Source organism: Pollachius pollachius, assembly GCF_949987615.1.
Source record: "Pollachius pollachius genome assembly, chromosome: 1".
NCBI lineage: Eukaryota > Metazoa > Chordata > Actinopteri > Gadiformes > Gadidae > Pollachius > Pollachius pollachius.
The window spans coordinates 22220265-22242955 of NC_136934.1; the positions used below are offsets into that span (position 1 = coordinate 22220265).

The 22691-nt window shown below is 45.8% G+C and overlaps 2 protein-coding genes across 2 annotated transcripts in view; both read right to left on the minus strand.

The window, feature by feature from the left end:
• Positions 1–1362: 1362 nt before the first annotated feature.
• LOC307090420 (monocarboxylate transporter 13) lies at positions 1363–8256 on the minus strand (the record flags this gene model as incomplete). The annotated part of the gene is made up of 4 exons (XM_079757060.1): positions 1363–1526; positions 1812–2582; positions 7691–7834; positions 8055–8256. The coding sequence occupies 4 exons, from the start codon at positions 8254–8256 to the stop codon at positions 1363–1365; spliced, it is 1281 nt and encodes a 426-aa protein (XP_079613186.1).
• A 707-nt stretch (positions 8257–8963) lies between these two features.
• Positions 8964–22691, minus strand: part of jak2b (Janus kinase 2b) — a 29520-nt gene continuing 15792 nt past the window's right edge. Inside the window, exons 9-24 of the mRNA XM_079736717.1 lie at positions 21674–21785; positions 21334–21520; positions 20491–20615; positions 19578–19712; positions 18250–18340; positions 16615–16742; positions 15653–15791; positions 15050–15201; positions 13491–13641; positions 12872–13008; positions 12466–12655; positions 11653–11777; positions 10957–11129; positions 10005–10122; positions 9787–9900; positions 8964–9558 (exon numbers count right to left, since the gene is read on the minus strand). Of these exons, the coding sequence (XP_079592843.1) occupies positions 9451–9558; positions 9787–9900; positions 10005–10122; positions 10957–11129; positions 11653–11777; positions 12466–12655; positions 12872–13008; positions 13491–13641; positions 15050–15201; positions 15653–15791; positions 16615–16742; positions 18250–18340; positions 19578–19712; positions 20491–20615; positions 21334–21520; positions 21674–21785 (2185 nt within the window). The 3' untranslated portion in view covers positions 8964–9450. The remainder of the gene's footprint in view (positions 9559–9786; positions 9901–10004; positions 10123–10956; positions 11130–11652; positions 11778–12465; positions 12656–12871; positions 13009–13490; positions 13642–15049; positions 15202–15652; positions 15792–16614; positions 16743–18249; positions 18341–19577; positions 19713–20490; positions 20616–21333; positions 21521–21673; positions 21786–22691) is intronic.

Consider the following 22691-nt stretch of genomic DNA (forward strand, 5'->3'; position numbering starts at 1 on the left):
ACTGCGTGCATCTCTAACCCACTTATATTTGTTCCCGCTCTATATCATATTGCTTACATTGCCTTCAAACATGTTTCCTCATAAATAACGTACGCATAATCCTGATACCAACTACCTCCCACACGTTTAGAAGTCACGTCAGCTGCCCCAACTCATCATGTGCAATGATAATGATTGAGTTGCACCTGAACAAACAAGCAGTGACAGAACAATGTGACTGGATGTAGTTGAGTTGGAGTAGCCTAGTTTCTTGTAGTACCAGGCACAGTTTTACTACATTTGCGCTCCACAGCAACCATGGCTTTTCTAATAAGGTGATAGGTTAGTCACATGTCATTTATTTAAAATAAAAACTCCTATGCTGGAAATGTACAATTTACATTTTCTGCTACAATATTAGTAGACCCTATGATATAATGCCAGATGAATAGTTAAACAGGACTACCTGACCACATTAAGGGCTCCAACTAAGTCAGATTATGAAGGGGACATTATCAAAATCTCAAGACATACTATTGAGGTGCCTTTAACAAACGGGGGAATGCAGTCTACCCATCCAGCTACGGATTGTTCAAATATGGGCTACTGAGTCGATCTTGACCTCCCTGCTTGGGAAACAACAACGCTGGTCATTTAATTCAACAGTTCTTCATCAAGCAATACATCCATTCCAGCAGCTCCCATTCTAGACTGCAACAGAAATATTGCATGCATGACTGCAAAAATATATTTCTCTTTTTCTACACTCTCTCTGGCAATCATACCAGACACTGATTTAATAAAAAGGCATGGCTTGGCATGAAATAAACATAACATGTCTAAGAGGTAAAAGTTGGGGTAAAACGAATGTCACAGCTATAAACAAGTCTTGCAGAGTGTTTTGACAAAAACAATTAATTGAGCAAGGTTTGTATTTAAAACAGTAATCCTGAAATAGGGTTAGGGTTGTATTCATAACGATTGATTGTGGAGCCAGACTTCACAGTGATGGTCATAGACTCACCGAGCTGTGCATCTCTGCTCAGACTAGATCTTAACTCAATAGAGCTAGAACCTTGCACCTCCACAGTTCATACTGCCTTAGCACAATTTTAGCAGGAGACCGCACCTTTCTATTGTTAGTTTGTTGTTCTGCCGACTTTCCACATTTTTGTATGTGGTTTTGCAGAGTCCTCACTGCTGGTGAATGATTTGCATTCTCTACCTTTGGGAGTCTCCTTTTTAGCAAATAAAATCATTGTGCAAAAAAGTTTGTTCATAAAAAAATTGAATGACATTAAAACCAACGGATGGGACCTACAAGATCGGGTCTGGACAGACGATGTGGGGCGGTTTGGCTCGGGGGTCCGGCGTCGGCAGAACTCAGGGGACGGTGGCTCCATCCTGTGTCTCCGCGTTGGCACGCCAGCCGGGTTTCTTTTGGACGAGAACGTCGGCCGCGAGCACAAACACACCAGAGCAGAGCAGGCAGAAGCCCGAGAGGAAGAACGCAGCGCTGAAGTCGTTCGTCTGGTCCACCAACCAGCCTTCAGACGGAGGAGAAGGAGGAGACAACTGTCAGCCGAGGTTGATAAATAGAACATTCAAAGCCATCACTGTTGTAAAAACAAGTGCATCAGTATAAAACTTAGGGATGGAGAAGGTATATAATATACATGAAATCTAAGAATTAAAACGCCAGTAAAACTGAGGAAATCAACAGAAATGACTCAAGAGAGATGGAGCCTAGCATTAGTGTATTGATAATGTTCAACATGAGGTTGAGGGGCTTGTTTCGAGGACCACAGCAGCAGACCCGCTCCCCTGCTCACCGGCCGCCGGGGGGCCCAGGAAGCCCCCGGCGGTGCGGAACATCATGAAGAGCCCCAGGCCGCTGTCAAAGCGCTCCAGCCCCCCCACCACGTCCACGATGGCCGTGACGTGCAGCGCCACCACGCAGCCGAACAGGAAGCCGTAGAGCGAGCAGAAGGCCAGCGTGGCCCAGTAGCCGCGGGCGCCCAGGGGCAGCAGCAGCACCACCACGCCCAGCGCCGTCACCGCCAGCGTCAGCAGCTGCAAGTTCCTCCAGTGCCGCCGGTGGGCCAGCCAGCCGCAGAACAGCCGGCCGGCCAAGTCCGCCGTGGCCAGCACCGACAGCACCGAGGCCACGCGGTACGGGTCCATGCCCAGGCGGCCGGCGTGCGGCACCAGGAAGAGGGGCGGGATGAAGAAGCCCGCCGCCGCCGTCACTGCAAACAGGATGTAGAGCAGCAGCTCCGGCCGGCGGAGCAGGCTCCAGTGGAAGATCCGCCGCGGGGCCTTGGGTGGAGCGCACTCCCCCGCCGTCCCCGGGTTCAGGGCGCCGGACCCCAGGGGCCTCATGAGGGCCCCGCAGACGCACAGGTTCAGCTGGAGGCCCCCGATGAGCAGCAGGGCGCTCTGCCAGGCGTAGGCGTCAATGAGCCACTGGAAGAACAGGCTGAAGAAGGCGGCAAACACGCACTCCCCGCAGCTGGCCAGGGCGTACGCCACGGGCCGCCAGTGCTGGAAGTAGTGGCTCACCATGCTGTTACAGGGCACCCAAGCCAGGGACATGCCCGTGCCTGGAGAGAGAGAGACATGGGGGGATTAAGAAATAAAGAGAGGGACAGAGAGCCACGAAATGGATAGAGATGAGAGAGGTAGAGAGACAGGATGAGAGAGACAGACAGACAGACAGACAGACAGACAGACAGACAGACAGACAGACAGACAGACAGACAGACAGACAGACAGACAGACAGACAGAGACGGCACGGTTTAGCCGGGGGCTCCTGAACACATTCAAAAAGCACCTGCCGAGTGTGGATTAGTACGCGTCGGTACATTACACTGCTAAAATAAAATCAAGAGCAAGAATAACAGCCGCGCACTACTAACTAACCCGTGCGTTCACACAAAAAGCGAAGAAGCAGCGAAATGACCTACAAAGTCAACGCAATGACAGAAATAGACGACATGGTTCAGGTGGAACGCTCGAGTCTAAACATTAAAAACAGTAAAAGAATTTGTGCAATTTCAACTTTAGAAATATTTAAAAGAAAAGTGCTGAACAACATTGCCAAAATAACAACTGAAAAGAGAACAGTTAAAGAATTTGTGCAATTTTAACTTCAAATATTGTAAACCATTTTTAATGACGACGTAGTTAAAGCGGCAGGCGTGTTGGAGTGGCCGCCTAAGCTGTAAAGTGCTGTGGGAAGTAGGTGTTCGCAAGGGCGTAGGAACCGGGGGGGACGGAGGGGACGTGCCCCCTCCAATATTGGAGACAGGCGCATTTGTCCCACCTAAAAATTATACCGGGGGGAGAAAAATATTTTATTTTATTTTGAAAGCGCAACACAGCGTCTTGTCACCGTTTCTTATTCTAAAAAACTGGATGATTGAGCAATTAAAGAATTGATTTGATATTTATCAGTTCATTACTGCCATTCAAAATGTGTTTTCCTTTACATTTACAAATGTATCTTTTTAGTAGAATAAAATATATTTGTGAATTTTTTCAGTGTAGTTAATTTATGACATATTTCTGTTCAAACCATTACCGGATCTGTCAGGTTTCCGATATGTGTCCCCCCCCCCCCCCCCCCAATGTTAAACTCATTCCTACGCCCCTGGGTGTTCGATCAGGCAGCTATAGAGCAGAGTCTTGGTTAAATGTCAGCCTGCTTCAAGTTACCACAAGAAAACTCCCAAGCACTTCATGAATGTGTTGGGTCTCCACGAAATCAACCCCAGGGTGGGATTGAAGCACCCACTTTGGTCAATGCAAATTTAAAAGAAATAGTTTGGAGGGTAGGCCTAATTATGAAATACTTGTTATTTTACTTCATTTAAGAATGCTTGATTCTGATTGGCCCTGAGGAGGGCATTAACCCGGCAGGTTGCCCGCTGACTTGTCGGTTCTACTTGCTGCTGACTGAGCACAGCGTCATCAAATAGTAGATCAATACACCGCTTGAATTTTTGGGAATACTTGTCTTATCTGTTCAGCCTTCAAAACGAGAGCTGGTAAATTGTGAAAAATGCATTAAATTGTAATCGGAAAAAACGCAGTTATATGCTATAGATCAGGGGTTTTCAAAGTATGAGAGACATCACAATGTCTCTCATACTGAGCCCCCCCTCAGAGAACAAATTTCAGCTGAGCCCCCCCCAATTTTTTTTCTAAATCACTGTTTTGAAAGATCTTTTAATTATTTTACACATTTTAAAAATCTCTGATCATATTTTAAACATTTTAAACATCTCTGATCATATTTTTTTGAAACATTTTTGAAACATCTTCGTGTGTTTTCAAACACATTTTAACATGTTTATCCAAGCATATTTTTGTTTAACTTTTTTTAAATACATTTGAACAGCTTAATCTGTAAACTGCCAGTTTAGCCTCCTTTTTAGCTCATCTCAACTTTAGTGCGAGCAATGAGTTTGCGTCTTTAGCTGTGTTCGAAATCGTTCCCTATCACGGATATAGTGCATTATATAGGCTGCTCGCCATTTTGTAGTGGTGTTCGAATTCTCAGTGTTAAATTTCACGCACTATAAAGTGGACTTAAAATACCCAAAGTGAAGTGAGTGAACATACGATGTTCCCTACATGTTACTCCCGTATACCACAATGCAATGCAGTCGTGTTTTTCCGGAGGAGAAGCTGAATAATAACGAAAACAAATACATTTAATGATGGAGTCTCCGGCTTTCGTTTAGAAATGTCAACAATTTATTTGGGATTTAACATAGAAAATGTAACATTCAAAATTAATAATAAAAAAAACCTTGATCAACGTCAATTCAACATCAATACAACCTTCGGCTTTTTTTTTGGGCGCATCTGTCTGCATCACACAAATACCCGGCGCATTTACTGACGCAAATGACGTTTAGAAATGTTCAGCGTAGCGTCCGAATTCTCGTTTGTTCGTTCCCTATATAGTGCACTATATCATAAAAACTACATAGGGAATAGTGAGTGAGTGAATAGGGAACGATTTCGAACACAGCACGTCTTCGTCTTTGTGTTTTTTTCTGTTACTTTTTCTGGTTTATTTTTTTCTCACGTCGCGCCCCCCGACGTGAGATAAATATACCACAGAGTATCTGTGGTATAAAGGCTGGGACGAATTTCGAATTATAAACATGTACAATCCATAACGTTAGCTCTCTGGCTTATAACTCAGTGGACTAGAATACCTCACGTTGCCAAGTCGTAGCTAAGGTCCATCCTATTTACTGGAGGAGTGAACAACGTCTCCGTTGCATAAGAGGCTTACGGGAGGGTAATAATTGTTCCAGGTTTTAGTCAAACCCTCAGGCGTTACCAGGGAAACTAAATTATGGCATGTGAAAAACGTTTTTTTGGATTGTAAAACCCATGAAAATATAAATGAATGATCTTAATTTCTTTTCTTTGGCAAGTGACCATGGCATAACCGGAATAATGCCCCTTGAGGTGTCCAAAACATGTTTGATCAATCGCAATTAAGGTGACTACTTTTTGAGGGAGATGAACTCAAACAGAGTATACATTTAATAAGCATGCAATACGAATAAGAAAAAGCATAATTATTAAAGTATTTGAATTGTTTTATTATGTCGGCAAGCAAGAAGTAGAATAAACGGAAGTAGAATAAATCCCTTAAATAAGGGATAATCACCGAGAGGCAGGGCAATAAACAGTTTGATGTGGAAGGTTACCGCCCGAGACGAAGTCCACGAGCCGGGCATATCAAACTGTTTATTGCCCTGCCTCTCGGTGATTATCCCTTACTTAATTATTGAACGCCTTATCTTCAAGACGGCTCATAATTAACAACGCAATATTGCATAATGACCAGTGGCGCCGCAATGATTTCAGTGGTGGGGGGGCCAAATGCGCGTGCATGATGTTTCGAACAGCGCGTGACACCTCATCATCCTAAAGCCGGCCACTAACCGGCACCGAAGCGCAGCGGTGCGCATTTCACGCGCGTCAATTGCCGCCCCTAGCACCAATAGGAAGCGGCGGGCTGCAGCACCGTTGTGATCCAAATAATGTGTCGTCACCGCAAATTAAACACTGAATCAACTTTCTTCATTGTCATCATTATTAACCTTTATTTACCCAGGCAAGCAAATTAAGAACAAAATTCTTATTTTCAAGTGCAGCCTGAAAAGAGCTAGAAGCTCTTTACGGGGAAGTGGGAGGGGAGTGCTAAAAGTGAAAACAAGGTTATATAAATTACACTTAGAAAAATACAATATAATACAATACGATAAAACAGTTAATCAGTAGGGCATGATAAGAAGGCCTATTTAGCAAGTGCAGGAGTCACCTTTGATTTGTTGCTGATTTTGTTTGAAGAGACAGAGAGAGAGAGGTGACGACAGAAAGTTTAACGGTGTTCTGAAGGGTGTTCCAGTCAAAGGCTGCAGCGAACCGGAAGGCACTGCGTCCGAAGACGGTGCAGACTTTGGGATGGAGAGGTTGATGAATGCACTGGACCTTAGATTGCGGGGTGGGTGGGAGAGGTGCAGAAGGGAAGAGAGGTAGAGAGGTGTAATGCCAAGAATGGTTTTGTTGGCAAAATTGGGCTGAAATCCTGTAGTATGAACCTGCCACAAGCCAGCAGCAGCAGCGCCATTGTGCGAATTCCCTACTAAACCAAACGAGACTCGTAATGGTAGGTAAAAACAATACTTTATTAAAGCATGCAATTGTGATGTAGAAAAAAAGAAAAAGAAAACATAAAGTGCTTGCATGATATTGAGGCCTAAAGCGATCGTTAGTTAATTAGTGTGGTGGTGCCTTATCATTTGTTTACCCATGGGCCATGGCAACGCGATTGCTACCTGCTGTAGTACTCACATTGGCTGAATCGTTGAGAACGTTTTAGACTCAATTAATATAAGGTCGCGGGGAGACGAAGCTCTGTTCGTTTGTATAGTAACAATATTAGGCCAAAACATTACTAAGAAAGTAAATAGTTCATTAATACACGCTAAAAAAAAAGTGGAGTGGCCATTGGCCCCGCGGCCTCATAGGTTCCGGCGCCTATTATAATGACCCTCCACCGAAGTGCGGATTGCAGGTGTGCATGGAGGTGACATCATCATTCCGAGCCGTCCAAATAAAAAAAAATATGCCCAAGAAATAAGTATAAAAAAAATCCCGAAAAATAAATAAATCATAAATCATCTTGTCGACTGCGTAAAGTTGTGTGCGCGCGGGAAGTCATTTCTGCTCGCAAATGATGAGTTTCCATGCTCCCCATACGGTAATATGCGCTTCGTTGAACCAAAGAGTCGTCATGGAACCAAAGAAAGGAAACGGCCGTTTCCTACAGGAAATATTGATTCCATTGCTACAAAAAGATATTTATCCTTTTACCACTCTTTGGCAAAATGATCATACCAGACATTGATTAAGTGATAAAATGTTTGGCTTGGCATGAAATAGGCTACTATACATAACATGTCTAAGAGGTAAAAGTTGAGGTAAAAGATGTTTAGTAGCAGAAGTGCTTTTACAAAAACAATTAATTGAGCAGGATTTGTATTTAAAACGGTAATCCTGAATTGGGGTTAGGGTTATATTCAGAACAAGGATTGATGTAGAACACAACAGTGATGACCACAGACTCGCAGTGAGTTTCCAGGGCAGGCACTACCTTGAGAAGTCCCCAGGCCCTACCTTGCAGGACGCCGAGGCTGCAGTACATCCAGGGGAGGCCGAGGTCCAGGGAGGCTAGCACCATGGCCGCGGTGCTCAGCACACCTCCGGCCACGATGACGGCTCTGTGAGAGAACCAGAGGCTCAAGGAGCTCGCCACCGGGGCTGGATGAGGGTCAAACCAACCACTTTTTAACTATGGGCAATATTGCTCACTTATTGATTCTGACTGTTTCTCCATTTTGTTGTTTGTCAACTGTAGGCCTACTGTACTGTCTTGCTACTGGATACCTGAATTTCACCAAGGGGGATGAATAAAGTGTCTAATTACTAAGATTTGTTAATCTTCCTCCTTTACAAGTCTTCTAAACGATACTTCATTTACCTGCTAAATGAAACATGGCAATGGTGGTGGAGGTGACCCACGACGCGGTGCTGTTAAGCACTCCAAAGTGACGCTGGATCTCCAGGAAGAAGAGGCCGAGGTTCTTCATGACCCCGGCGGTGAGGCCCATGATGAGGAAGGAAGAGGCGACGACCACCCAGCCATACCCGCCGTCTGGAGGTCCACCCTCACGGGGCTTCATGGTCTGACTGCGGTAGCCCGCCGGGTGTTGGACGGGGGTCTAGTGGCTACTAATATGTAGCACGATCCTACAGCCAAACGATGTTAGGCATGCTTGAGGGTGTTAAGTTATACAGACATGTTGTTGACGCAAGTATTTAAAAGTCAGACCGGTTCACTAGTACACAACAAATTGTGTTTTTGCGGTGCAGGATTTATCTTCACCATACTCCCCCTGTCGTCCATCGGATGTTCAACCCCAAGTCACAATCCTGTCGCCAAGTCTGGCAATATTTGACCAATTAGTTTCTTTTGAAACTTTGATTCAGTCCTCACAAAAGAGAACCTGGTGCTTATTTTAATGGAATGCAACTTCCATTGTGTTTTAATGTAAATGTGTTTTAACGTGTCCTATCTGGATTTTCCTGTTTTTAATGTCACGTTTTTTTAAAAATTATTATATTGACTTCTGCACATGCAAGAAACGTCAAATTTACTTTTTGCATACAAGTTAGACAGAGTATTTTCAATCCTAGTATATCTTACGAATAGCAATAAATATGGACATAACATCTACAATGGGTTTAGCCAGATGCAGGCCATACATTTGTTTTCAAATCTATCCAAATGACTCTAAATAAAACCAGTATGGCTCATTTCATTGTGTAGTTATCTGTAGTGAATTGTAATTTGATCTGATTTGTAAACAGATGACACATCGTGAACCACACAAGTGTTTATTTAGTGAATCTCTAATTCACAGACCACTTGCTTCACAGTGAAAACAAAAGCAAACAAACGAAAATATGTATATAATCACCTCTGTATTTACTTCATTTACAATGACTGCATGTAAGCAGATCAAATATATCCTGTACTATTCCTTTGTTTAAAAAACAACAAAAATAAAATTACATTTGTACACAAATATATGTATTAACACACATAAGAAAACTGCGTCGTTAGTGTAATAATATTTTAGGGAAAGGGTGACATCAGAGCTAGCCCCGCTAGCTGACATTCTCACACACACACACACACACACACACACACACACACACACACACACGTTGGCCACTGAGCAGGCGCAGGCGTGCCTTCTCTGAGGCACCTTGGCAATGAGGTTTCTTTGTTTATTTTAAAGCTGGTCCAGGATTTGAACCAGCAACCTCCTGAATAACACAACCCTGGCTCCACCAGGGGCCCATCAGAACCCTCAGAAGCCCCTGCTGTCTCTGAAGAGGTCCACGCCCAGGGCCAGCTCTTTGAAGGAGGGCCGCATGGCTGGCTCGTTGTCCCAGCACTCCTGCATCATGTCGTGGATCTAGGAGCCAGAGAACGCCGTCAACAACACCCCCAACGTCAGGCCCCGAGGACAGCGTTCAGGACCCACTCGTCTCACACGCTCTTGCTCTTTTGAGTAAGTGTTGGACAGAGCGTGTATTGACACAGTGCTTGCCCAATTAATGTGAGACACTTGTTACAACACACACCTGTGCCAACCCTGTTCCAATTGGGCTAGTAAATGAATCATTTGATGATCCACGCTCACCTCTGTGGGGCAGCCCAGCGGCTGAGGCAACCGGCTGCCAGACTTGAGCAGCTCAATCAGATGGTAGACGATCAGCTGACCCTGCTTATCATTCCCCATCATGGCCATGAACATCTGAGGAGAGAGAGCGAGAGCTCATCACTGTAGGATAAAGAGAGGCGTGTATAAAGTTGACATTGGAGTTGTACAACACAGGTTCTGAATGTGGGAGGCCTCACCGCCGGTGGACTGCAATTCTTGTCACTGTGTGTAAACAGCTCATACAGCACCACCCCGAAGCTCCACACGTCTGACGCCACAGAGAACCTGTTCTCTGTCAGAGACTCTGGGGCATACCTGTACAAAACAAACCCAAACATTCATAAGTTTACTATATATTTGACCCTTAATATTTGGCCTTTGACAGCGTGTCAGCAGGACAGGTCAGATAGGGTTAGGTAAGGTCAGATAGGGTCAGTTAAGGTCAGTTAAGGTCAGATAGTGTCAGTTAAGGTTAGATAAGTTCAGGTAAGGTCAGATAGGAACAGGTAAGGTCAGGTACGGTCAGATAGGGACAGGTACGGTCAGATAGAGATAGGTAGGGTCAGGTAAGGTCAGATTGGGACAGGTAAGGTCAGATAGGGACAGGTAAGGTCAGGTAGGGACAGGTAAGGTCAGATAGGGACAGGTCAGGTCAGATAGGGACAGGTCAGGTAGGGTCAGATAGGGACCGGTAAGGTCAGGTACGGTCAGATAGGGACAGGTACGGTCAGATAGGGACAGGTAAGGTCAGGTACGGTCAGATAGGGACAGGTACGGTCAGATAGGGACAGGTAAGGTCAGATAAGGGGAGGTAAGGTCAGATAGGGACAGGTAAGGTCAGGTAAGGTCAGATAGGGACAGGTAAGTTCAGGTACGGTCAGATAGGGACAGGTACGGTCAGATAGGGATAGGTGGGGTCAAGTACGGTCAGATAGGGACAGGTAAGGTCAGATAGGGAAAGGTAAGGTCAGGTACGGTCAGATAGGGGCAGGTAAGGTCAGATAGGGAAAGGTACGGTCAGATAGGGAAAGGTACCGTCAGATAGGGAAAGGTACGGTCAGGTAGGGACAAGTAAGGTCAGATAGAGATAGGGTGAGGGTTACAATAGGTATTGCCAGGACAGGAAGGGTAGGAAAGACCAGGGCTCACCAGAAGATGGGGCTCTCCCCAGGCTCCTTCACCATGTAGTACTCCTTGTCCTGAGGCAGGACCTTGGTCAGCCCAAAGTCCCCGATCTTCACCTGGTTCTCGCTCTCCACCAGGATGTTCCTGGTGGCCAGGTCTCTGTGGATGTACCTCTTGTTGGACAGGTACTCCATCCCCTAGAAACAATTACAACAACATGGCAAATGGATAGTTACACATCTTTTGGGCACCGGCAGCAGTAGCATTAACCAATCCGTATTAGGTGAGGCGCTCCGAGTTGTATGTGTAACCTTAGTATGAGTTTGATTATTCTTCAAACAGAGGCCCTGAAACCCAACTCTAGGAGCACTGCGTGGCCACAGTGAGTGGTGAGTGGCTTGGGGTCCAAGTCCAGGTCTTAGGCTGACTGGCTCAAGACACTGGAGTATTAACCTAACATGCATGCTTTTTGGCATGGGAAAAGGAAAACGCCATATAAACAGTGTATTTAAAAGACACGCAAGACTTAATAACACATCTGGCAACAGGTCAAAGCAAAGATGACCATTCACAGTGACATGTAGTGACTACAGATACGGGTCTTTAGGGAGCCTACCAGGCATTAAGGCATATTATTCAGGCTGGGGCTGGGGTTTTGAACCTGGAACCTTTGGAGGAGAACACATTGGCTAGAAGACTATTAGAGGAGGGAAGAGGTACCTTGCAGATCTGAGCGGTGTAGTGAACCAGCTTGCTGTGGTCTATCCTCTCCTTGTTCTTGATCAGGTAGTCTCGCAGAGATCCGTAGGGCAGGTACTCCATGATCAGACGCAGGTTCCTACGGCCTACGAGGAGATGATTAACAGAACCATGGCTTAAGAAAATGACGACCACAACGTTTAGGTACGGTTGCATGTTAATGAAAGTATGAGGCAAATCGGCAAAGCGTTATTGGCCATTTTCTTTTGATTAAGAGTGATAGTTTTTGATAGTAGATTGACTTGATTTGCAACGCAACATGCTACCGCAGGGCAAACAACTTACTTTTCCTGAACATAGCATGGGGTAAGACAAACGGTAGGGCTAGAGTGAGGTAGCTCCCTCCATAGTGGATTGGGTTAACCTAGTGATTGTTACTGCTTTCCACTTGGTTCTATGAACATCCTTACTGTACCGCCGGCAATATATTGTGTCCTCTTCTTCTGACAAATGTACTTATGAGAGTCGCTTTGGATAAAAGCGTCTGCTAAATGCTCCAAATCTCAATCTATAGTGCCTGGTCCCTTAGATATCTAGCAAGCTTGAAATGATAAGGCTACAGCCCATTGATATCTTTAGTAGCGTTGTTTCCACCCCACAGGTTTCCTGGCTCCATGCTCCTAACATTGTGATTCTACAAAACATTGTGGGTAGTTTGCTCCTGCTGCTTGAATATTGCCTTGAGGTTAATGTTCAGGATTTTTCAAAAAACAAGTTTGTTAAAAAATCCCTTATTTTTTTAAGTATTCTTATTATCAAAACAACCGAGTGTACCTGCACTGTAGCACACTCCTTCGTACTTGACGATGTTCTCGTGTTGCAGCGACTTGAGGATCTCGATCTCCCGCTCAAACTCCCGGATGTGCTCGGCGGTGCTGTGCTGGAGCTTCTTCACGGCCACCACCTCGCCCGTGTTGTCCTGCAGTGGGTCGTACCGGCACATCTCCACACTGCCAAAGTTGCCCTGATGGAAGAGACCACATGCACAATGTGGGGGAGGGTCCAGCTCAAAATGCTTTTTCTGTGTGCTACACTGCCATCAAAGTTGATCTAAAATGTTAATAATAATACATCTAAAAGGTTAATCGTTCTGCGTCATTAGAGTCTCTTTAGAGATGAACTTTTATCTCCGCTACACACAGTTACGTTGCCATGGTACAACCTGTAAATCTCTTGTTACCTTGCCGAGCTGTTGTAGAAATATGAGGTGTCGCTCTTCAAACTGGGCAGGCTCTTGGCTCTCAAAGCCACCCGTCGCCCAACCAGAGCTCAGCGTCTTGCTGGGCATGATGTCACTCTCCACAATCAGTTCGTAGTCTGGGGACACACAGACGTAGGTCAATGACCTCCACCCTCACTTCAAAGTCGATCGGAGGAGGCTAACTTAACATCTTCAGCTACATGTGCAGGTACTTTTGACCATCTTCGGTTGGCAACGTGCCTGATAAAGTCTGCCAATGAGACCGGTGCGCAAGGCTGAGCGTTAGAATGTGCCGACGTACAGTTTTCTACAGCTTCCGCACTCCGCCAACTTAGTTTATATATTTCCATTTGATGACTTTGAGCCTTTCGATGCCTCCGTCGCAATCATTCATTCAACCATACGAAAACGCACCATATGCCTGGATTAGTCTGTTTGAACTAGTGTGTCTGTACAGCTGTCTGTCTGTGTAGGTATTGCACTATGTCTGGCTCTGATAAGCCACCTGTCTGTCTTGTATACGGTCTAGCTGTCAGTTTGGGCGGCTCCCCCCCACATGGGCTGGCCAGCGTGGTGCGTGTTGGGGTCGCACACTGACCGGGGGTGAACAGGCTGTGGAGGTCCCTGATGACGGCCCTGAAGGTGGGCCTGAAGCTGGGCTCGTAGTCCATGCAGCTGGAGATCAGGTTGGCCAGCTCGGTCCACTTGGGCGCTGGGAGCTGCAGCCGGTCCGCGTAGAACAAGTGCTTCTGTGGAACCAGTGGGGGGACAACCACATCTGTTGGCGCTGTGCTGCCCCACGCCCTTTGGGTTCCTGGAGTCTTGTCGTTAGCAGATACACTACCGCTCAAAAGTTTGGGGTCACTTAGAAATGTCCTTATTTTTTAAAGAAAAACACCATTATTTTCAATGAAACAGAATATTTATAAAGGTGTACAGAGGCACATTTTCAGCAATCATCACTCCTGTGTTCTAATGGTACATGTTTTAGCTCAACGTGTTAAAAGGCTAATTGATGATTAGAAAACCCTTGTGCAATTATGTTAGCATAGCTGAAAACTGTTGAATAAAAGTGTGAGTTTTCATGGAAATCATGAAATTGTCTGGGTGAAATCATGAAATGCGCCTGGCATGAAAACGGGAGCACATAGTGTAGATGCTTCGCACTTTTCTCTTCTGGCCTGTATTTTGCGTTCTACTTTCCAGTCTTCTGTTGATATTGTAGATACGTTTAAAAAATGCAGTATTGACATCACCGCAGAAAGACTCACTTATTCTATGTTTTACGTCCTGGAACTTAAAATTAGTTCTTAGCATTCGTAGTTCTTAGCATTCATCTAACAATTGTGAGTGCTTGGCACTTGGTTCTATACCATATATTGTTTCTGTTCTTCTGACAAATGTTCTTATTGTATCGTTTGCTCATTCGCGTAATCGCGCACAAAATACATTTCAAAGTGGACCGTCCCACTTCCCCATCTTCCCGATCTCCAGCCTCTGCTGCAGAGCCAATTCAAATCGCTGGCAGAACGGGCTGGGGGTCGAACACCGTAATATATATATAAACTATAACCGCATTTCACATTAATTGCAAATATCACGCTGCTGCGGGTTTTCCTTTGTAGGCGTGTTGAGAGGAGCGGGCGAATCCGCTGCCAGTGCGTGTGCGTGTAACAGTGATACGCAGGTTTATCCATTAAGTGGTAGTGTACCTGCGCACCATTGGCATGTATGCACGCTTGTCTCTGTGTGCGCGTGTGAACGAGAATGACAGGGAGAAAGAGTGCTATGCGGAGATGAATGAACGGAACAATATTTATATTTCAAAATCGCGTAAAAATAAATAAATAAATAAAAGCAGAATCAATTTGTGGCGCTCGGTGTTCATTCTGTGGCGCGGCGCCACACATGGGTCTATGTATGGGAAACACTGCCTGTATGTTAATGTAAATGTGCACTCTCTGCCCAGGGGCCACCCCTCGCCTAAAGTATCCGGAGCATCTCCGATACGTGTGAACACGTCTGCTGCGACTCGTCCCCGGCTGTGTCGCCTGTGTGAAAGGGCGACTCCGGGTCATCTCCGCAGCCGGTTCACTGGGGAGGATCCGGAGGTCATGTGCTAAAGCTCTAACGCTGTGCGGCGGGGGGGGGGCTGACCTTGGCGTGGTCGAGGGCGGCCAGGGGCTTCTCCCCCCCGCTGCAGATCTCCCACAGCGTGGTGCCGTAGCTCCACTTGTCCCCCGCCAGGCTCAGGCTGCTGGGCTCCTCCACGCACTCCGGGGCCACCCAGGGGATCCGCTCCGTCAGGACTGGGGTTAGGAGATCACCGTGAGTCTTGACCGGTCGGCCACGTGAGGATGACCCTCCATGTACAGTTTTGAGATCAAGTGGCACGTATCAATACGCAGTCTCATTGCTGCATTGCTATATATATATATATATAACTGAAATAAAGAATGCATTCAACGTAAATGTTACACTTTTCATTTTAGGCGGTGAGCGCACTATACAGAAATGACATAACCCATGGGGTTTTATGTTGCCTAGCAGTGGAAGTGTGGAAGATGCCATAACGGAAAATAAAACTAAAATGGCTTACTTAATACATCTCTTTGGAGGAATATTGTTTACCTTGGTACAATTATTATTGTTAACCGAAAAGTGGAAAAGTGTATTCACAGATGAGTCTAAAAGTGGCCGCCTGCTGGTAAAAGAGTGCAATGACAACAACACGGTGGGGGGAAGTGGACAGGGACCCACTCTCTTTGGGCAGGACGGTGATGCCGATGCCAGGGTCGCTGAGCTTGATGAAGGGCGGGTTTCCAGTCCTCCTGTCCCCCTCCCTGATGAGGAGAACATTTTTGGCACAGACATTCCCGTGGGCCAGGTTTTTCTCCTCCTACATACGCCAAAGGAGAAAGAGAAAGATGGTTGATCTCTTGTGTATCATCATTGAACATAGGGAGCCATTTTTGTCATTGGTCCTGGGACACAATGGGACATTTTAATTTAAGGAATAATCTGACTTGGCTTCATTGCTTTCCTGCCAAAGACAACGACTTTTACGTTAAAGGGGACATATTATGAAAACAACACTATTCCAAGAAGTTGGAGGAGACATGGAGGAGAAAGGGATTGCATTCCCGGAGCTGAGCTTCCGGACTGCCGCCGAGCTACCCCCGCCGGACTTTTCAGCTCCCGGAGGACATTCGCCGGAGCAGCCAGAATGCTTCAGCGGCAGTTCAGCTCCCAGAGTACACCGCCGGAGCTGCCGGACTGCCGCCGAAGCTTCGACGGCGGCCGGACTGTCACCGAAGCTCCGGCGGCAGTCCCGCAGCTCAGCTCCCGGAGTACAATCCCTTTCTCCTCCATGTCGCGGTTCATGAACTTCAGAGAGTCAAGGCCAAAGGTACTTTTCCCCAATTCTTCTCAACCACGGCCAAGATATCCCCAGCTCATTGGTTAATGGGCAGCAGCTCATTTGCATTAAAGCTACAGACACCAGAAACGGCGCATTCTGAAGGGACTGAAACAGAGGGGAATAGCGGTAGGCAAGATTTTTTTTTCCTTAAAGCTATTTCCAGCTTCAAAAACATGTTTTATGGAACTCAAATACAATGTTTACTTGTTGGGAAAACAACACAATACGTCTCCTTTAATACCAATCACATCTGGATGTAAAAATCGATTTTCTCAAGAATACAAATAGTGTAGGTGCTTACCAGGAAGTGCATGGCCCAGGCCAGCTGCTTCGCCACCTCCAGCTTCCACAGGATGTTGACAGAGTTCTTGTTCTTCTTCAGGTAGGTGTCCAGTGAGCCAAACTTCACATACTCCTGCACCATGATATCTGGAGATGGGTGGAGCATGGGCGTGAGCGGACACATGGCGTTTGAAGCTTTTAACACAACGACGATAAGCTTAGCGATGGTTAGCCTGGCTCGCTACTCAAACTGTGGCCCCTGTATAAAGGGACGAAGCACACATGGTTGCTAGGCAACTAAAGCGGAGGGGAGTTGGAATAATTGTATTTTTATATCTTAAGTATAAGCTCCCTGAGTACGTGACTGAAGGGTTCTGAGCATTACACTGGAAGTTTTTGGGTATCCAGAAGATACAAAAGGAGTCCCGAGACATTGACGTCAAAATGCTTTCCCATACAAAACGGATGTGTATCCAAGCTCCTCACAGACACAAGGGCCGATTAACATTTATGACATCATTTCAGCCTCGGGGCATCGTGGTCGCTCCATAAAAAACGCAAGGGATGAATGGCCAAAACAGCAAGGCTCTAAGCAACTTCAATGCAACAAGCAAAAAGTTCAGTTCCCATCGATTTCAATCACGAAACAGCCGCTGCTGGCCGCCACCAGACGACCTGTCACAGTAAAATAAATCCCCAGTGGGCTGTGAGGGATTAGGATGAGAATCCATGGACTTCCATCACTTTTGCAGACATGAGCTGTTGGGTGGTTTCTTCTGACAAATGTACTTACTGTAAGTCACTTTGGATAAAAGCATCTGCTAAATACCCTGACTGTAAATGTAAATGTCCAGGTCAGTCCAAACAATAGATCAGGTTCTAACAGCCAAAACTTTATTTATTTTCTTATTCCTGCACTTCAATTATTAAACATGCTTTGCTTATCCAAAGCAATGTAAATTCTTCACCACTGTTTCTCCATTGCCCCCCATTGTTGGAGATAGTGCTAGCCTGAACCCTGTAGGTGTGTGTGCGTATATCTATATCTATATCTTTAGATTCCCTCCTACAATAGGGGATGTGCACCCACAGACATGCAGGACCGATTGCCCACTCTGTGCTTGCAGAGCCATTGTCTTCCCCTGCCCTCGCTGCAGTAAATGAATCCACAAGGGGGGTGTGAAGCCCTGTCTCATCGGATCGCTTTAAAGTGGGACATAAAAACGGGAAGTTGGTTAGAGAAGTCATGCTGGTGTAAATACTTAGCCACCGCAAGATCGGTTTGTTTTTAAAGGGGTCGGATGCTTGCCATATCTCCAGATCTCCAAGTCTTTATCTCATACTTTCACAAGAACTACAAATTTCTGGTATTTCATAATTCTTATGTGTGGTCTGTGTGGTTACTGACTGTATTTATCTTCTCATATTGTAAGCACTTCCTAATGTATTCTATGAACATGACGTGGTGTTTTATAGGACGTTTTTATTGTTAAGCAGCACATGAGGGTACTTACAGTTTATATGAAATGTGCAATACAAATAAAGTTATATTAAATTAAATTAAATTGTTATGCAAACTGAGCACATTTGACTCCAAAGACAACAGTCCCTCCAGAGGAGTGAGATGGGTGAGGCTAGGTGCAGAAATACTCACTGTCCTCCCCGGCGCAGACACACACCCCGTAGTTCAGCACCAGGTGTTTGTGAGACAGCTGGCTCATCATGCTGGCCGCCTCAAAGAAGGACTGGGGACAGGAGAAACACATCACGCATTTGGTTTGTTATGCTGTTGGAATCAACGCCATTTTCAGGGGGGTTATATTCTTGGGTTTGGGAAAATGTCACTTGTTTTGTGTTTCCACACTAGGGCTGTTCAATATGATGAGATATATAAATATATAAATCATCATATATATATATATAAATCAGGGGGGAAGGGAGAAAAATTACTATCAATAGATATTTCCCTTGTCCATTTTTCCTATCCCAATTTTACTTTATGGCAGTATTTTACATCTTTCTGACTCTGCTTTATGTTCACTACACGTTCTCGGCGAATACGAAAACAAGAAAACAAAATCTCAAACGAGTTGAAAGAGTCTTTAGTGTGTGGCCATGTGGAGCTATAACCCCACAGTGTGTTACGCATATCATATACAACATGGATTATTATAACGCGATAGTGGCCATGGGTCGTAACACGCCCCCCTCCTCCTAGAACATTCAGACAAAAACACTTTTTTCTATTGATGTTGACTTTTTATTTTACATATTTATTTAGTATATTGGCCTCACTATTGAATATTTCTAAGCTTGAAACTGAGTATTTTTTACTTTAATATTTATTTGTTTTATGTTTGATATGTGTGACAGTTCTGCTCACTTTTATGAGAAAAGAGCGAGTGCCTTTCATTTGTAGTAATTTGATGTCTTAGTTCACAGGATTATCAGAGAGTAGTCATGATGCAGGTGGTTATTTTGGGTAGTGTTCATCAGATTTACAGAATACAATAATTTGTGATGCTTTGTGAACGATTGCAGATTTGCTTGGAAACACCCCAAAACATATATTTTGGTTCAGGGATAATTGTAACATTTTTGAGGGAGTACAGCACACCAAAAGATTTCTAGGCGCTGAAATTCCAACCAACCAAAAGACAGGACACAAGCAACGTAGAAGAACTTAGCAAACGGTCCGCACACAGACGTCCCAATGGGTTCCAATGACCTGGAAGGGCTTTCATCAATAGTGTTGCTTTATTGCCATTTTAAAGTGAACATCTGCTTCAAATCAGGACTGATGGAGTTAAAACGGCTTTTTGGACCATGGCATGAATCCGGCCCTAAAACAACACTGTTCCACCAATGTTTGTGGCGGAAACACAAACTCAACATGGCCATGCGACCAACGAGCGGTCTGTGACTCCTATTATAGTATGACCACTCAGTGGGCCCTGAATGACGTGAGGTGGGTCCCTCTACCTCGGAGTACGCCCTGTGGGCTTGGTCCAGGACCTTCATGACCACCTCCGTCTGGTGCAGGAGGCCGTAGTCGCCCAGCTCCTTGCGGACACCTTTGAAGATCTTGGTGAAGGTTCCCTGGCCCAGACTCTCCATCTGGGGGACACAGGCCGACAGGGTCTGGGATTAATGCTAGGCCTAAAGCAGAGGAGAGAGGACTATGGAGCCGCGATGGCAGCAATGAAAAGACATCCACACAGAAATAAATGAATCAAATCAAAAATGTGACTCTGGAATATTCTCCCCATTCAGTATCGCAAAAGGTCAACACTGGCTACCCAAACAGTGATCTCCAACAGGAGTTTCTTTCTAAATGCAAAACGTCAGCTGCTCAATAATAGCATGGCTGTGCTTGTATCACATGTGTATCCAAAGCACCTGAGGGTGGACTTTTCTGCAACAAGCAGAAGCTGAAGCGCGACTGTATATTTCATGTGGTGTTACATGACAGGATCTCAGAGGGCCCGGGGTCACTGTAAACCCAGTGGGTTTAGAAGGCCTCTTTCAGAGCCTGGCGGCGACCGCAGCAGCGTAGCTAACACAACGGCCTCCAGGCAGACACAACTGAGGCTCTTCTTGGCTCAGATGGCAAAAGCCAAATCTTGAGTCACCTTTTGTATTTGTTTCAACAAATATACATAGGATTCAGTTTTCAATTATGGATGCATATTATCGTACATTACTGGGATCCACCGAGGAGTAGATGACAGTAACGTCAGTGATATATTTTATTCATCACTTTAAAAAGGTAAAAAATGTGCAAAGAGCAGGAATGCCACCATGTCGGAGAGTCAGACCATACCAGGACCTACAGGGGCGAGCGATGAGAGCAAGGGTTTCTAAAGTGCAATGAAGCCCAGAGACAAGGCCTTACAAACTGCAGGTCCTCCTTCTTGATCTTGTGGAACACCATCTGGTTGATGTTGTGTCTGTGGAGAGACGGGGAGACGGCCACGTCTAGACCTTTATCTCTCCTGCACACCAGCAGGCACGACTTCTCTGTCAACAACAACAATAACAACAGCTGTCAGCGTCCACAAGTTGCTGATATGATAACACTGAATGAATCAGCATTAGAGTGCATGATTCTTTTTTTTTTTATGACTGCTCAAATCAAGAGAGGAACCAATTTAAAAGTCTTGCAGTAAATCTATGTGCATTTTCTATGATAAAAATATGTAACAATAATATTTAAATTGTACCTTTATTTGAACAGGAAGCCTCAGAAATACTGTACTGCTACTACTACTACTACTCATAATAATTCATTTCTTAGGGTTTTTTTCCATTTTGTTACATGCATTTTTTTACTTTGCAAAAATCCCAGAGCTAGCAAAATAACATGGGGGCTGTCCCTCTGAACCCCTCTCCCCTCCCCCTGGCCCCCTCCCCGGGCCGGGGCCGTCCCTCTGAACCCCTCTCCCCTCCCCCTGGCCCCCTCCCCGGGCCGGGGCCGTCCCTCTGAACCCCTCTCCCCTCCCCCTGGCCCCCTCCCGGGCCGGGGCCGTCCCTCTGAACCCCTCTCCCCTCCCCCTGGCCCCCTTCCGGGCCAGGGCCGTCCCTCTGAACCCCTCTCCCCTCCCCCTGGCCCCCTCCCCGGGCCGGGGCCGTCCCTCTGAACCCCTCTCCCCTCCCCCTGGCCCCCTCCCCGGGCCGGGGCCGTCCCTCTGAACCCCTCTCCCCTCCCCCTGGCCCCCTCCCGGGCCGGGGCGCGTACCTTTGGCTTTGGGCGGGCAGCCCCGGATGAAGTGGAACACGACCCCGTCGGAGCGCACCGTCTCATGGTGGTAGCAGGCCAGCAGCTCCTGCAGACCCATGAAGGTCCTCTTGGTGCCGTTCAGGTTGAACTCCCCGCCGCACGACCGGCTGATCTGGCAGTGCTTGTACTCCACCACGTCGTTCCTCTGGCCCGCAGACAGACAGGCAGGGAGACAGACAGGCAGATAGACGCCCAGCATGATATTAACACATGGCTTTAATAACAGACAAGGCAATTATTGAATGTTCTTTAAACTATAGAGTTATTGAAATAGATTAAAATAGTAATAATTACACACCACGACAGAAAAGGTCAGGTAATACTTGTCGAAATCCTTGGGGCTATGTCGCAAAATATACAATCCACTCTTGTTTCCTGCCTTGTGCAGCCTGTTAATGGCAAAATCCATCCTGAAACAGAAGAGCCAGGCCAGAATATTACTGCACTAAACAAGGCTTTCAGTACTGCTGTGTCAACAAATTATTTACATTCACAATATAAAGCAAAAAGCAATTCAGTCACGGGGACATGATACTATTGTTGCCTTCAAGTGGCAACATCATTTCCAATATCTTTATGAAAGGTAATGCAGCAAGAATTTTAAAGTCAAGAGAGGGAGAAGAAAAGCATAAGAGAACTAAGAACATAAGAGGATTTAGACAAGGCAACCCCAAAAAACCTGCCCTCCCAGAAATGCTCTATTGCTCAATGTGTGACACTAGGGGTGTACGGTATGAACGGTATAGAAAGTACACCGAATTTGCGCTACGACATTACCGTGAGACCGGTGTGACCGGTAGACAGTGTTGTGTGTAACGCGTTACATAGTAAATAACGCGTTAATACAGTAAGGTAACTACTTTTTCATGTAAAAATTAAAGTTTCGCGCTACTACTGAAAATATTTGAACGAAACGTAGTTCCTTTTTCAATTTGGCGCAACGTTACTTTTCCAAGGGACAGATTTGACAGCGATACTGCCTTCTCAGGCAATATGCTATTGCGCAAGCACGCAATAGTCCCTTCACAAGCTCTCAATCCACACCGTACGAGACAGACGCTGCTAGCGTGAAGCTGTCTCTGCATCTCTTCCATAGACATTACTTCCGCAGGCATTTTCCAAAGTCAGTCCTTACGACAAAAAAAGCCAGCGGTGGAACGAGATAACAAACGCCCTCACTGTTTACCTGTGTGAGGACATGGTTCCCTTTGAAAATGTTGATAGAAAGGGCTTTAAAGAGATGGTCAAAACACTCGATCCCAGGTACGCATTACCTGCCCTGTTTTGCTGCCTAATCAGTATTTTACCCCTTCAGA